This window comes from Pseudopipra pipra, chromosome 3 (genome assembly GCF_036250125.1).
Source record: "Pseudopipra pipra isolate bDixPip1 chromosome 3, bDixPip1.hap1, whole genome shotgun sequence".
Classification (NCBI taxonomy): domain Eukaryota; kingdom Metazoa; phylum Chordata; class Aves; order Passeriformes; family Pipridae; genus Pseudopipra; species Pseudopipra pipra.
Window position 1 is genome coordinate 116,448,090 of NC_087551.1, and position 15,390 is coordinate 116,463,479.

At 55.0% G+C, this 15,390-nt stretch overlaps 2 protein-coding genes across 23 annotated transcripts in view; one reads left to right on the forward strand and one right to left on the reverse strand.

Moving 5' to 3' along the window:
• The window catches only part of PREB (prolactin regulatory element binding), a 345,777-nt gene that overhangs the window by 140,069 nt on the left and 190,318 nt on the right, over positions 1-15,390 (reverse strand). Inside the window, exon 10 of one of the 2 annotated variants that reach the window (XR_010429636.1) lies at positions 1,350-1,362. The exons of the other annotated variant lie outside the window; for it this stretch is intronic. The gene's annotated coding sequence lies outside the window, so the exon portion shown is untranslated. Of the gene's footprint in view, positions 1-1,349; positions 1,363-15,390 lie in introns of those variants that run through there. 2 annotated transcript variants of the gene reach the window in all.
• DTNB (dystrobrevin beta) overlaps positions 1-15,390 on the forward strand; it is a 137,102-nt gene that overhangs the window by 60,176 nt on the left and 61,536 nt on the right. For 15 of the 21 annotated variants that reach the window (XR_010429631.1, XR_010429633.1, XR_010429634.1 and 12 more), the window contains 2 exons: positions 4,275-4,364; positions 9,642-9,729. Coding sequence is in view for 16 of the 21 variants with exons in the window: in XM_064651177.1 (XP_064507247.1) it covers positions 4,275-4,364; positions 9,642-9,729 (178 nt within the window). In the remaining 5 variants the exon portion in view is untranslated. Of the gene's footprint in view, positions 1-4,274; positions 4,365-9,641; positions 9,730-15,390 lie in introns of those variants that run through there. The other 6 variants (XM_064651186.1, XM_064651185.1, XM_064651187.1 and 3 more) reach the window with 3 other exon arrangements.

Here is a 15,390-nt window from a genome sequence, read left to right on the forward strand (position 1 = left end):
ATCATCCCTTGGACACCCCCAGGGACGGGGCCTCCACCCTTCAGGGGTTCTGTGGGATTCCCTGGGATGTGGGGAGTTAATCCTTGAGCTGTGTGGGAGCTCTGCTTCCCACATTGCTGGGCTGGATCCTGTCCCCTGCCCTGTGCAGAGGGGAGTGATGGTCCTTTCTGACACCTATTTAAATCAATCAGAGGGGAAGGCAGCGGGACAGAAAGCAGGGGACCCCTCTGGGCCACGTCCTGGCACCTCTTCCCAAAGCTCCTTCCCAGAGCCAGAGCAGCCCCAGGCAAGCCTGTGAAGGTTTCCCAAGGTGTGAGCCAGCATAACAGGAGTTTGCAGGGGTCTCTTGGTGTAAATTGCAGGATTTAAACCCAGTTGTCTCTTCGACTTGGCTCTCCTGGTGGGTTTTTCAGAACAGGAGTTAGATTGGGACAGCAGAGCACCGTTTAAGCACCTCAGTAATTCACTGAGTTGCTCGTAAAGAGGCAGAGCCAAATCTCAGTGTGTGAAATTAGGGGCAGGAGCCAAGGAACCTCCCAGTCCCTGTTCCCTGGAGTGTGGGTGAGTGTTCTGAGCACCCAGAGCCCAGCCAGCAGCCCTGGGGCAGGACAGGGAGCGTGTCCTGCAGCTCTGGGCAGACTCCTCTGGCCTCCTTTCTCTCCTCTCACTCAGGGTCCCTTCCCTTCCTCCCTCAGGGCACTGTGGCTGCCTCTGTTCCTCCCTCTCTTGACTGTGGGTTTGCTGCTGTAACCTGGGTTTGTGTTTGGTGGCTGTTGAGATGTGAAAAGTGTGGGAAATATCCCTCAAAATCGGGGTTTAATGAGGAATTCAGTTCCAGCCTGTGGCTCAATCAGGGGGAGATGAGGGCTTTGTCCTTGGAGTCCTGTCAGCCTGTGGAGCCAGGCTGGGAGAGCTGGGGGGGCTCAGCTGGGGAAGGGAAGGATCCAGGGAGACCTTGGAGCCCCTTCCAGAGCCTAAAGGGGCTCCAGGAGAGCTGGAGAGGGACTGGGGACAAGGCCTGGAGGGACAGGACACAGGGAATGGATCCCACTGCCAGAGGGCAGGGAGAGATGGGAGATTGGGAAGGGATTCCTGGCTGGGAGGGTGGGGAGGGGCTGGGCTGGAATTCCCAGAGAAGCTGTGGCTGCCCCTGGATCCCTGGGAGTGTCCAAGGCCAGGTTGGATTCCCTGGGATAGTGGGAGGTGTCCCTGCCCATGGCAGGGGTGGCATTGGGTGGGATTTGAGGTCCCTTCCCACCCAAACCAGTCTGGGGTTCCACGCTCCTGCTCTCTGATCCATCACCCACCTGCAGCCATAACCTGGATTTTCAGGATCAGAGCCCAGGGGAAGGGGAGGGGGTGGTGCTGTGCTCTCAGGGTTCCACGTTGCTGTTTCCCAGGCTCTGTCAGGAGTGGGGTTTTTGCTGGAATTCCTGCCTGAAGGTCCCAGGGACGGGTTCCTTCAGCTTCCTGAACGTGTTATAAAACAATGGGATGTGCCCACGCAGAAGGGTGGGGAGTAAAAATAGCTGCCACGTCCCTGTGGAGAACAAATGGTGCCAGGGAGTGGAAGTGGGGTGATTCCTGCTGGGTGGGCGGCCTGGGGAAGGAGGGGGAGCCCTGCTGGAACAGGGACTGACTCACAGGGCTCCTGACACTGTCCCAGATGGGATTTGCATAAACCAAGGAGGTTTAAAGTGGCCTGGGTGGATCTGCTGTCGTGTGGGTGCAACAGCAGTGGGAAGGCTGCAGTCAGGGAAGGCAAACACTGGTGTTTCCCTCCCTGGGGAGCACGTGGCAGGGGGGATCCCACGGGACCAGCTCCCAGCGTTGCTCAGTCCGTGTCCTGCAGGGTGGAACAGGGCACAGTCACACCCCAGTGTCATACTGGGGGGACTGGGGCTCTCCAGGGCACAGTCACACCCCAGTGTCATACTGGGGGGACTGGGGCTCTCCAGAGGGCAGGCTCTGCATCCTGCAGGGTGGAACAGGGCACAGTCACACCCCAGTGTCATACTGGGGGGACTGGAGTTCTCCAGAGGGCAGGCTCTGCATCCTGCAGGGTGGAACGGGGCACAGTCACACCCCAGTGTCATACTGGGGGGACTGGGGCTCTCCAGAGGGCAGGCTCTGCATCAGGCTGGTCCTGAGGGTCACTGTTCCACTGCCCATCACCTCTGCCAGGCCCCTTCCTGTGCAGGAGAGCCCTTGGGATGAGTTGGAATGGAAAGGGCCTTGGAGCCCGTGGTGCTGCAGCAACGTGCCTGCCATAAAACAGCTGAAATGAGGCTTTTCAGCACCTGCCAGTGGCTTGCTTAAGGATTCCTGGGAGTGGTGGCTCGTGTTGGGTCCCCCCATCACAAACCCCCCTGTTCCACAGGCTGCTCCTTGCCTGGAGGGCTCCATGCCAGTAATTCCATTTTACCTCTGTTTTATAAGGTCTTGCTCTGCTTCTGGCAGGCGCCTCTGACATGTTGCTGCACATAACAGGGAAAGAAAAGGGTTTGTGTGTCCAAAAATGTGGGGTTTGTTTGCCTGTTCTCAGTCTGTTGGTGGTGAAAGCAATAAATGCCACGTTTTCAGAAAAGGCTCCTGAAGGAAAAACTTCCTGGGCTTGTGTGGGGGAGGAATTAAGTGCAGGTGCTGAAGTGGAAGGAGTGGCTGGAATACCTGGCAGGAATGACAGATGGAATAATGCTGAAATAATAGTGACATCTGCCCAGGAACCATCTCTTAGGTAATGATTTGGTCTCACATCTGCACTGTTCACCCCCCTCTGGAGGTGCCTCATTCCAGGTGGGACAGCAGAGGGATTCCTGCCATCCTCCTCCTCCTCCCCTGGGCCGGGGAGGGGATGGGGCAGAGTCCCTGTGTCACCCTTTGGGTGGGGAAGGCAGTGCTGTGTCCTTGTGTGCAGTGCCTGGGCCATAAAAAGAACCATTTTGCTGCATTTTCCCAGGGTTTTTGCCCCATTCTCCCAGTTCCTGCCATCGTGAGCACAGCAGGAACCAGCACCTGTTAAATGGGCTGTGCAGACAAATAGTTATTTATTGCTCGTTTTGTTCTAGTTCTGGGTTCCCTGCAATCGATCCCTGTTCACAGAAATAACCCAAACTGCAGCAGCTTTGTTTTTATGAGTCCTCAAACCAAGCAGCAAAACCCATCATGTCCCCAGCCCTGTCAGGGGCAGCCCTGCCCACACCAACCACGCCACTTTGTCACATTTGCCTCAGATTTCTTTCTGGTGGGTCTGTGTTGTGAGAGAAGGAGCCTGGGCACTGTCAGGTCTGGGTTTGGACACAGGAGTGAAGCTGCAGCCACTGTGGTTTGGGGTTTGGGGGCTGTTTGCCTGCAGGAAGGGATGTTCATGGAAAGGGTGGTCAGGCCCTGGCAGGGGCTGCCCAGGGAGGTTTGGAGTGCCCAGCCCTGGGGGTGTCCCAGGAAGGCCTGGCCCTGGCACTCAGTGCTCTGGGCTGGGGACAAGGTGGGGATGGGGCACAGGGGGGATCCATGGGCTGGGAGGGCTTTTCCAGCCTCAGGGATTCTGTGGGATGTTCCTTGAGCACCTGCAGGGATGGTGACTCCACCACCTCCCTGGGCAGCCCCTTCCAGGGCTTAAACCTCCCCAAACGTCCCCAGACATCCCTCTGAGATGTGTTCCACCATCCCCACAAGGTGGGTGAGCTGGGTTCCACCATCCCCACAAGGTATCCCACCCCTGACTCCTGGCAGCACGTGGCCATTTGTACCGAGTCCCCTGGTTGGTTTGGATTTGCCCCCGTTAGTTTTGATTTGCCCCCGTTTGTTTGGATTTGCCCCCGTTAGTTTGGATTTGCCCCCGTTTGTTTGGATCTGTCCCCGTTTGTTTGGATCTGTCCCCGTTTGTTTGGATCTGTCCCCGTTTGTTTGTATCTGTCCCCGTTAGTTTGGATCTGTCCCCGTTAGTTTGGATTTGCCCCCGTTTGTTTGGATCTGTCCCCGTTTGTTTGGATCTGTTCCCGTTTGTTTGGATCTGTCCCCGTTTGTTTGGATTTGCCCCCGTTTGTTTGGATTTGTCCCCGTTTGTTTGGATCTGTCCCCGTTTGTTTGGATCTGTCCCCGTTTGTTTGGATCTGTCCCCGTTTGTTTGGATTTGCCCCCGTTTGTTTGGATTTGCCCCCGTTTGTTTGGATTTTCCCCGATTGTTTCCCCGCCGTTCGCTCCCGCCCCGCTCCCTGTTCTCTCCCCGTTCACGTTGTGTTCTCTGTGCTCTCTCTGCCTCTCCCTCCCCCCAGGTCCCAGCCCAGCCCGGACCCCCCCAGCGCGGTGGCCGACGAGCACTCCCTGATAGCCACCTACGTGAGCCGGCTGCAGCGCGGGCCACGGTCAGTGCCAGGGGCAGGGCAGGGCCAGGGCAGGGCCAGGGGCATGGGCAGTGCCAGGGCAGTGCCAGGGGCATGGGCAGTGCCAGGGCAGTGCCAGGGCAGTGCCAAGGAGGGGCACACACAGGCCTTTGGCTCCTGTTGGCAAAGGGAGGGAAACGGGGCCAGTGTTCCCTGGAATCTCCTGGGAGGGATGGCCTGATGTCCATCCCCACCTTTGCTGTCCATCCCCACCCTTGCTGTCCATCCTCACCCCTGCTGTCCATCCCCACCCTTTCTGTCCATCCCCACCCCTGCTGTCCATCCCCTCCCTTTCTGTCCATCCCCACCCCTGCTGTCCATCCCCTCCCTTTCTGTCCATCCCCACCCTTGCTGTCCATGCCCACCCTTGCTGTCCATCCCCACCCCTGCTGTCCATGCCCTCCCTTGCTGTCCATGCCCACCCTTTCTGTCCATGCCCACCCTTTCTGTCCATCCCCTCCCTTTCTGTCCATCCCCACCCCTGCTGTCCATGCCCACCCTTTCTGTCCATCCCCCCCCTTGCTGTCCATCCCCACCCCTGCTGTCCATGCCCACCCTTTCTGTCCATCCCCCCCCTTGCTGTCCATCCCCACCCGTGCTGTCCATCCCCTCCCTTTCTGTCCATCCCCCCCCTTGCTGTCCATCCCCACCCGTGCTGTCCATCTCCTCCCCTGCTGTCCATCCCCACCCTTGCTGTCCATCCTCACCCTTGCTGTCCATCCCCACCCCTGCTGTCCATCCCCTCCCTTGCTGTCCATCCCCACCCCTGCTGTCCATCCCCACCCCTGCTGTCCATCCCCTCCCTTGCTGTCCATCCCCTCCCTTGCTGTCCATCCCCACCCCTGCTGTCCATCCCCACCCCTGCTGTCCATGCCCACCCCTGCTGTCCATGCCCACCCCTGCTGTCCATGCCCACCCCTGCTGTCCATGCCCCCCCTCTGTCCCAGGATCCTTTACCTGAGCCCAATGACATCGTCCCCAGTGGGTTAATTCATCACTTTTCCTCTCCATGGCCACTCGGAATCTTGTCTCCCCCCTGCAGGGAAGTGATTTCCCCCTTGTTTCTTTCCTGGCCTGGAACTTGTACCTGTTCTTCCTCCTCCTCCCTGCCTTCCCCTCCACCCCAAACACAGCCCCAGTCCCACCCTTTGTTCTTAACAAGCTCTTCCAACCCCACCCCATGACCTCCTCAATGCAGCTGTTTCTTTCCCCCCAAAAACAGTGTTAATGCTCTGAAGGGTCAGTTCCTTTTATCTCAGCTTTGGTGTTTGTGCACATTTCTATTTCATGGCTCTGGCTGTGCAGAGGGATTTCCCCCTGAAGCCCCCAGAGTGCAGCTCTGCCATTTCATGCCAGGACACAGCCCCAGGGTTCCCTGGGCCACTGTTGGCCCTCATTAACTTGTGCTTCTGCAGAGCCAGGGCTGGGCTGGGGAGCAAAGGGAGCTTCAGCGAGCTGGGAGCTGTATTTTCCTTGCTCTATCCGTGTTTCCACCCTGTGGATAATATTTTTAGAGCCCTATTTCATCACTTTGTCCTGCAGAAATTCATATTTGTGATCTCCTGGGGAAGACAAGCTTTTCCTGGTAGTGGATCACTGCCCTCACCTGCAGGAGCTGAGAGCCCAAAATATTTTCCACAAGCCAATGAAACCCAAGGAATTTCAGAGTCTGGCCTCCATTACTGCAGTCACTGGATGTGGAGATACAAAGGAGCATCTCTTTAAGGTGCTTACAAAGCATCTTGAAGATAGTATGGCAGATTGAAATGCTGTGTATCCCAGAATCCCAGAATCATCCAGGTTGGAAAAGCCCTCCCAGCCCCTTGCCAAAGCCTGACAGTTCTTTCCATGAACCCCATCCAACCTGGCCTTGGACACTCCCAGGGATCCAGGGGCAGCCACAGCTTCTCTGCCCAACCTGTGCCAGGGCCTGCCCACCCTCCCAGCCAAGGATTCCTTCCCAATCTCCCAGCCATCCCTGCCCTCTGGCAGTGGGAGGTGTCCCTGCCCATGGCAGGGGTGGCACTGGATGAGCTGGAAGGTCCCTTCCCACCCAAACCACTGTGGGGTTCCCTGATCCTGTTCCCTGGTCTGTGTCCCCCTCCTGCAGCCACAGCCTGCAGCTCCAAGGGATGCAGTGGGAGAGCTCCTGGACTGGCTGGGGAAGTGCTGTGACAGGAGCACAACGTGGTCAGAGTGGGCCAGACCACCTGGGACAGTGTTTTCCAGGCAGGGAATTCTGTGCTATCACCTCCCCAAGGTTCTGCTGCTGTGGAAACCTCTGAACTCCCACTCGTGTGCCCTCCTCCCAGCTGAGCTTGTTCCTGCCCTTTGCTGCCTTTCCTGTTCTTGAGAGCTGGGGGGGCTCAGCTGGGGAAGGGAAGGATCCAGGGAGACCTTGGAGCCCCTTCCAGAGCCTAAAGGGGCTCCAGGAGAGCTGGAGAGGGACTGGGGACAAGGCATGGAGGGACAGGACACAGGGAATGGCTTCCACTGCCAGAGGGCAGGGACAGATGGGAGATTGGGAAGGAATTCCTGGCTGGGAGGGTGGGGAGGCCCTGGCCCAGGTTGCCCAGAGAAGCTGTGGCTGCCCCTGGATCCCTGGGAGTGTCCAAGGCCAGGCTGGACGGGGCTTGAACTCCCCTTCCTCATCATCTGTAAAATATTTCTAAAAGCAAACACAAAAGGATTGTTCTTTTTTCATAAATTACAGGTTTTTTGGTTTGTTTTTTTTTTTCACAAAAGCAAGAAATTATCAATAACTCTTTTGTCATTCACTTAGACAAGAGGTTGTGGTTCCAGGAGTTGGGAGAGGTATTAGGAGATTCCAGATTATGGAAAGGGTGGGAGGGTCTCTTATAAAAGCAGGAGAAAACTTGCACAGACAAAATTGCCAAGGAAAGCTGAAGAAAAGCAGCTGTGTCAGAAGGTGGGATGGGGAGGATTGTTCTCCTTTACCAAAAAATATATGGGACAATAAATTAGTGGTGAAGGTGCCTGTGAAGCTCCTCAAGCCTCATGTAAAGGCTCTGGTTTTCTTCTCTTAAATCTGTTTTCCCCCTGGTTTAACTCCCCTTTTTCCAGCTCCTTCCTTTGCTCTGGGCAGTTGGATGTCTCCAGGCCTGGATCCAGTTTGTGCAGTTTGTGCTCCTCACAGACCCAGCTCTGTTCACTGGACTGTTAAACCCAGCCCAGGGCCCTGTGCCAGCCCAAACACAGCACCTGGCAGACCAAAAACATCACCTGGTGAACCAAACACAGCACCTGGTGAACCAAAAACATCACCTGGCAAACAAAAAACATCTCCTGGCAAACCAAACACAGCACCTGGCAAACCAAAAACATCACCTGGTGAACCAAAAACATCACCTGGTGAACCAAACACATCACCTGGTGAACCAAACACATCACCTGGTGAACCAAAACCATCTCCTGGCGAACTTCAGAGTCTTCAAAGACCTCAGGTTCTTAAATTGGGTGTTAGTGAAAAGAAATCTGCATCCTTAAATAACCATCACAGCGTAAATCTGGTTCAAGGAGACACAAATCCTTGAAATTAAACTTGAAGAAATGTGAATTGTCTTCTGGGGTGGGGATGTGGGCCGGGAGTGGCTTTTGTGGTGCCCCAGGGCTGTGTCTGGTTTCACCTGCTGCTCTCTGTGGTGCTGGTGACCCCAAATTTCCCTGGAGCACCCTCAGGACCCGCCCTGGGCTGTCCCTGGATCCCACCTGGAACCTCAGGGCTGGCACTGGGAGGGCTGTGTGGCCACTGGAAGCACATTCCTCGTTCCCACACTAATCCTGGTGGTTGCAGTTAACAACAGCTTGGTTCCTGTCACTGCTCCAGGGGTTCCCTTTGGATGAGGGATCTCTGCACAGCACTGGGATAACCAGCAGCTCCCAAATCCAGCGGTTGGATGTTGATTTAAAAAGCTGCCCTTTCATTTGTGATTCCCCTCCTGGTTCCTTGTGGCACCAAATGCAGCTGGGAACAGATCCCAGCATTGGCTGCTTTCAGTTAATACAACCCAAAAGTCAGCCTTTGTTCCCCAGTGTGTTTAGAGTTAACAAAGAGAATTGTTTGGGAGCAGCAGGAGCTGCCTCAGCACTGGGGGCACTGCCTGTTCCCAGCCTGGGTTAATCTGTTAGTGGTGAACATGCCCAGGGACACAGAGCTCATGTGGGACATGGGACAGATCCAGGTGCTGCCTTTCCTTCCCACCCCGGATCTGTCTCCTCAGCTGTCTCTGCTTTCCCTGTCTCAAACCTCCCTGTCCCTTTCTCTGTCCCCTCAGGGTGCTGGCACTGCTGAGGACTATTGGAAATGGCTCTTAACACCTATTTCAGCAGCATTTCCCAGGCAGCTGCAGCCTGGGTGAGGCATCCAGGGAATCCTGGAGTGGTTTGGGTGGGAAGGGACCTTCAAGCCCGTCCAGTGCCACCCCCTGCCATGGGCAGGGACACCTCCCACCAGCCCAGGGTGCTCCAAGCCCTGTCCAGCCTGGCAATAGGAGCCAGCTGGAGCTGTGTCACCCTCTGGAGCTGAGCTGTGAAGGACCAGATCTTAAACTGCCCCCCTTTGTAAAGGGGTGTTGTAAGGTGTGTGTAAGCCAGGTGTGAGTCAGGTGTGGGTCAGGCTGACTTGCAAAGTGCTGTTTGCATTTGGGTCGATGCTGTTCAGTGCCAGAAGGTCCTTCTCAGGTCAGCACAGTCCTCCCCACTCTTCCTCATGGAAATCATCCTGGCTGGGACACGGATGATCCTCCATCCCTGCAGGAGAAGGCTTTCCTCCTCCATCCCTGCAGGAGAAGGCTTTCCTCCTCCATCCATGGAGGAGAAGGCTTTCCTCCTCCATCCCTGCAGGAGAAGGCTTTCCTCCTCCATCCCTGGAGGAGAAGGCTTTCCTCCTCCATCCCTGCAGGAGAAGGCTTTCCTCCTCCATCGCTGGGCTACTGGCCCCTGTCCACCTTGAGTAACCAAAAGGGTCTGCAGACAAGCTCCCCAGAAACAAATCAAACCTGTGCCTAGACCAAGTCCTTTTAACACATCCCAGACTGGACTCTGTGAGTCCTGGAGCAAACCCTGCTCCCCAGGAAGCCCAGGGAGCATTTCCCTGCCACGGGAGCGGGACGGAAAAGGGAATCACGGATCGTTTCCAGTGGGACTCTCTCCCTCTGCTGTCACTGGCTCTTTGCTCTGACACTGTGTCCTCCCCTCCCTGCCCCAGCGAGGCACTGATGGCTCTGTTGGTCCTTGCAGTGTCCTGGACAGCCCGGGCCGGCTGGACGAGGAGCACCGGCTGATCGCCAGGTACGCCGCGCGACTCGCCGCCGAGGCCGCCAGCGCCGTAAGTCACCCGGGGCAGGGGGGCTCTGGGGTGGGATGGGATGGGATGGGCAGGATGGGGAGCTGGGTTCCCACCCCTGCACCAAACAGTCGGGGGTGGTTTGTCCAGCAGCACAGTTCCCTGTTCCAGCAGGGATCCAGGAGCAGGGAAGGGAATGGGGGACGGGAGCGCGGATGATCCCAAAGGAACGAGGTCAGGGGAGCTGAGGGAATAAGCAGATTAGTCCTGCTTAGCCCAGAGAGGAGATAAATGTGTAGAGAGCTGAGGAAAACAAATCAACGTTAGTGGGAGGTGTTTATTCCAGAGGGAAGGGGCCTGGGAGACAAAGGAAGGGGGTTTCTGCATCCCCGGTTTCTTCTCATGGGAAAGGGAAACACCCAACACGTTGTAAATGGGTAAAAACAAATCCTGCCCCGACAGAAGAACTGCTACAGGACAACAATAAGAATTCACTGAAATTCCCTGGAATATTTTCAGGCTACCTGGATGGGGAGGTTATTTATCCCCAGGGAAGGAGAGCAGAGTTTGCAGGAACCATCTCCCGCATTCCTGAATTCCTTCGGTGTGTGTTCAGCTCATAGCCCACCTCTGGCAGAGGGATGGGAGCAGACAGTTCTGTAAAACTTTAATAAAAGCAGAATTGTGCTTTTTGAACGTTTTTAAGTGGCAGTTCCCAGCACCTCTGTCAAAGGGTGGGGTTGCACATCCCAAGCCATCCTGTTCAGCAGGACCGTGGTCATGTTAAAATATTAAAGTGATAAAGTGCCCAGTTTCAGGTTTGGATGGAAAAAGGAGGAAATTTCCATGCAGCCATGTAAAATTCAGGTTGTTTAATGAGACAGTAAGTGCTGAATCACTGTCACGCTGGAAGGTGGTGGAACAGTTCTTACTCATGACTTGACTTTTTCTGGTGGAAACAAAGTGTTACGAAAACCAAAAGAGTCACCAACCAGTTCTGAGAGAACCTGGTGCTTTAAAAACCTGTGAATCACCTGGGCCTGCTCCCGTGCCCGTTTCAGTTCTGGGAGGGGTCAAAACCTGCAGCAATTATTTGGGTGTACAGAGCAGCATTTTGAGTTTGCTGAGGCTTTTCAGAGTCCTGTGACAAATCCCTGCTTTCTTTGCACCCCCGTGAGCCCCCTGGAAGGGCAGATGTCAGAGCAGTGCCAGGGACTGACGTGGGACAGGGAAGGGATGAAAGAGCAACAACAGTGGGTTTCCATTGCAACCAGAGCTTGGCCAGAGGAATCTGAAGTTATTTACTGGCTCCACTGTTTATCCCCAGTCCAGAAATGCCAATCAGCTGAGATGGATGGATTTCTTTTTTATGTCCTGAAGGAACCCAAGTTGAAAGGGCTTTGCTTCATGGCAGCTTCTCATTATTCCTCACCAATGGAAACCCTCCTTCCTTGTCCAAGCTGGCCACTGCAGCTCGGTGGGGGAACATCCCCCTGAGCCCTGGGACAGTGGGACGTGTCCGTGTCCGTGGGGACAACGTGCCACGTCCACGGGGACACGTCTGGGACATGAAACAGCTGAGATGTTTGAGATGTTTGAGCCAAAATCATGGGTTTTATTCAATATTCTTCTTGCAACATTAACACAGAGAGAGAGACAGGAGTGAAGGAGAGGCTGGGAAATACAAAACAAACAAACAAAAAAAAAAGAGCAATTTTTTCTTTCCACGAGGACTTAAAATGGGGAACATCAGATGAAAACCCCAATGGAATAAACATCTTGGAAATGCAGTAGGAGAAAGATGCTCGTTGAGTATTGGATATTGGGAAGGAATTCCTGGCTGTGAGGGTGGGGAGGCCCTGGCACAGGTTGCCCAGAGAAGCTGTGGCTGCCCCTGGATCCCTGGAAGTGTCCCAGGCCAGGTTGGACGGGGCTTGGAGCAACCTGGGCTGGTGGGAGGTGTCCCTGCCCGTGGCAGGGGGTGGCACTGGATTCATTTAAGGTCCCTTCCCACCCAAACCATTCCAAGCTGCTTTGGAAAACAGGTAACACATAACTTGGGGTGTCACTGGAGCTGTCTGGCAGTGACTGGAGAGACCTTGCCAGGCTGGAGGAACCCCAGCGAGGTTGGGCAGAGCCCAGGGCTGATCCTGGTCACAGCACACAGGGGTGAGGCTGAGTCAGCTTTGGAGGTGGAGAGGAGAAAGCAAAGGAGGGCCTTGGTGCTGCCTGAAGCCTCCCTGAAGAGCCAGACGTGGCCCTGTCATCAGGGCAACCCCTCACACAGCCAAGGTCTCCCCAGCACAGAGCCCTCAGGGAAGGGACAGCAGGCAACAGAGGCTGCAAGAGAGGGAATTCCAGCGGGATGTTAAGAAAATCTTTGGTCTCCACGATAATGGTCAAAAACTGTGGTCCAAGAGGCTGGACAGAGGAGAACTGGGAGCTCCCTCTCTGGAGATGTCCAGAGCTCAGCGAGAAGGACTCGAGTGACCTGTGAATGGACCTGGATGGAAACCTCCAGAGCTTCCTTCCCACCTGGATCTTACTGAGAATCTGGACCTCAATGGAAGTGAAAAATGGAGGGGAAAAAAAAAAAAGGCACCATAAGGGATTTATGGAATATTTGTCAGGGGAGACTCTGAAAGCGAGGTGGAGCAGTATCTGCTGGGAACACCTGGGAGAGGCTGATGGGAATGGAATTATGGCTTGCTGTCCTCTCCAGCCCTGCCTGGCAGATGGGATGTGCTTGATTTGCTGACATGCTCTAACTGAGGGAGATGCAGAGGGTCCCAGGGACAGACTGTTCATGCCCCAGCAGCCTGGTGCAAAGATTCTGACTCCTTCCTTTGAAGTCATCTGAGTGGACACTGGGAATTGTCCATGGGGCAGTGTGGACACTGGGAATTGTCCATGGGACAGTGTGATCACTGGGAATTGTCCATGGGACAGTGTGATCACTGGGAATTGTCCATGGGACAGTGTGGTCACTGGGAATTGTCCATGGGACAGTGTGATCACTGGGAATTGTCCATGGGACAGTGTGGTCACTGGGAATTGTCCATGGGGCAGTGTGGTCACTGGGAATCGTCCATGGGACAGTGTGGTCACTGGGAATTGTCCATGGGGCAGTGTGGCCGTGGGTCTGAGCCAGCCCACCCCTTTGTGCTGTTTCTCCAGGTTGGAGGTGTCTCTGCAGGGCTGTTCTGGGGTGAACATCACTCACCACACGAGTGCAAACACCCCCGTTAACATGTTTGGGGGAAAAGCTCAGTGTCTGACTGGGACAGAATAATTTGAGGCAGATCTGAGGGTTCATTCCTGAAATCCAGGTCTGTCTGTTGTTGAAGAGGGGCAGTAGCTGGGGAGGAGGAAGGAGAGGGGAGGAGGAAGCCTCGGTGCCAGGGGCAGCAGTGCTGCACGAGCAGGGCATGGCAGGGGGGTCTGTGTCCACTCAGAGAGCTCTGACTGAGCTGCTCTTGTTCCCCCTGAGCCACTCTACAGACAAAACATCCCTTTTATTGAATCTGAGTGCTCAGGGCAGGGCTGGCCCTGCCCATCTGCTGCTGGCAGAGCCGTGACCCCAAACAGCTCCACTGAGCACAGAGCAGGAGAGGCAGCAGGTGAGGAGAGGGATGGAGTGAGGGCATCAGCAGAGAACAGCCCAAACTTCAATTAAATCACAGCTTTCAGCATCACAGCTTCATCCCTGTGTCTCCCTCTGCTGCTCTGCCCAGACTGTCAGCCCCAGGTGAGGAGTAACCTGCTGCTTCCTGCCCAGCATCATCTTGGTGGTGAAATCGGGGACTGGAGCAGGTCTCCTGCATCCCCCTTGGCTGCTTTCCCCCACAAAATCCACATCCATGGCAGGTCCCACCTCAGTGCTGCCTGACCCCTTGAATGCAGGTAATCCTGCAGGTGAGGTGGCTGCACCCCCAGAGAAGGAAGGATCACCTGTGTTTTGGGTGAATATATGTATATATATATATATATGTTGGGTGGGCAGTGACCCCCCTGGCAGGGGCAGAGCTCAGCCCCCTGTGCTGGGCTGTGCAGCTGTGGGGGCAGGCACTGGCACCTCACAAACACAAGCCAATGCTCAGTTCTGGCTGAGTGGGTAATTAGGTTGAGTTATGTGGATGAGTTACGATAATTAGGTTGTTCTTGCCCACGTTGCTCTTTTTTTGAAAACTCCGTGGTTTGCTCTTCCCTCAGCATCAGGCACTGCTAAAAGCCTGTGATCATCTCATCTCCTGAAAGCTGCCCACAGCCTAAATAACAGAATATTCCCTTCGTGGAGCTTCTCTTTCAGGTGTTGGGCATTGTTTAATGCATCATTTTTAAATAAAAGGATGAGTAAACCGTTCTTTTCCTGACAGATAAATCTGCAGCTTGGTTCTTGGATCATTTCTTCTTCTCCTTGATAAACCAGCTAAATGAACCATTTTTGCCATTTGGTTCCCCTCCCTTGCCTGTTGGTCACCAAGAACCCTGTGGCACCACAGTGATGGGCAGCTGAAGTGCTGGCTCAGACTTTCCATGACACTGTGAGGTCCTTGCACCAAGGAACCCGGGATCTGATGCTCAGGAGACTCAGACTTTGCTGTTCTTTCACAGTTTCTTCCAAATGGTGGTGATGGGAAGCACAGTGGCTGCCAACCTGGCTCTGGGGGCTTGTTTGAACACCCCCTTCTCTCCCCCCAAACAAGGATGGTGTAGGTGAGCTCTGAATGCTCCTGGCAGCAAATCCCACTCCAGCAGGGAGGTGGATGATCCCTATGGATCCCTTCCAGCTGGAGATCCTCTTTGATCCCTGACCTGCAGTTCCAGCATGGCTCACTCCCTGGATTAATGGCCAGTTCACAGGGAAACTACAATTGCAGTGAAACCCAGGTTCCCCTGGTCCTGTGTGATGGGAAGGATTCTGAGTAGATTTTACGACCATCACATGGATTTTCTTGCTGAGGGAAGATGGGCCCTTGCCACTTGGATGATCTGAGAGCTGTTGAGGCTTCAGCAGAAGTTGAGTTGTTGGTTTTGGTTTGGGGTTTTTTTCAGTAATTTTGACTTACACTGTTGGCTCCCAGCAGGTCTTTGCACTCTGTAGTAGAAAGCCCTGGTAAGAGTGGAGTAGCAAAGGGATATTCCCTGGAGCTCAGAGCTGCTGAGCAGGCAGGAGCTCAACCTGTGGGCTTTTAAAGCATGGAATTACAGCCATAAATCTGGCAGACACGAGTCATTCAGACCTGCCTGGGGAGATGGAGAGCAGACACAGCAGTGCTGACTAGGAAATGAAGGGGTTGGGTTGGGTTTATTTCTTCTGAGGGCAGAGGTTTTGAAAACCACACACGACTTTCCCAGGGAGGGCAGGTCCCTGCCCTGGGGATAAACAGCCACGTGCAGATGTGGGGATGGATTCTGTGCCCGGGGTTACGAGGAGGATGGAATTTGCCATCACAATCCCACCCCCCCAGACTGTTCCAGCGTGGTGACAGTGAGAATCTGGTGTTGATAACAGGCTGGGCAGGAGTGAGAGCAGGGAGTGCAGTCAGTGCAGCCCTGGCACAGCTGCCCAGGGCAGGGGGGGTCCCATCCCTGCAGGGATTTAAAAGCCCTGGGGATGTGGGTCAGGGGAGGCCTGGGCAGTGCTGGGAGAAAGGTGGGACTGGATTTTTCCAACATGATTCCACGGGTTCCAGAGGAGCT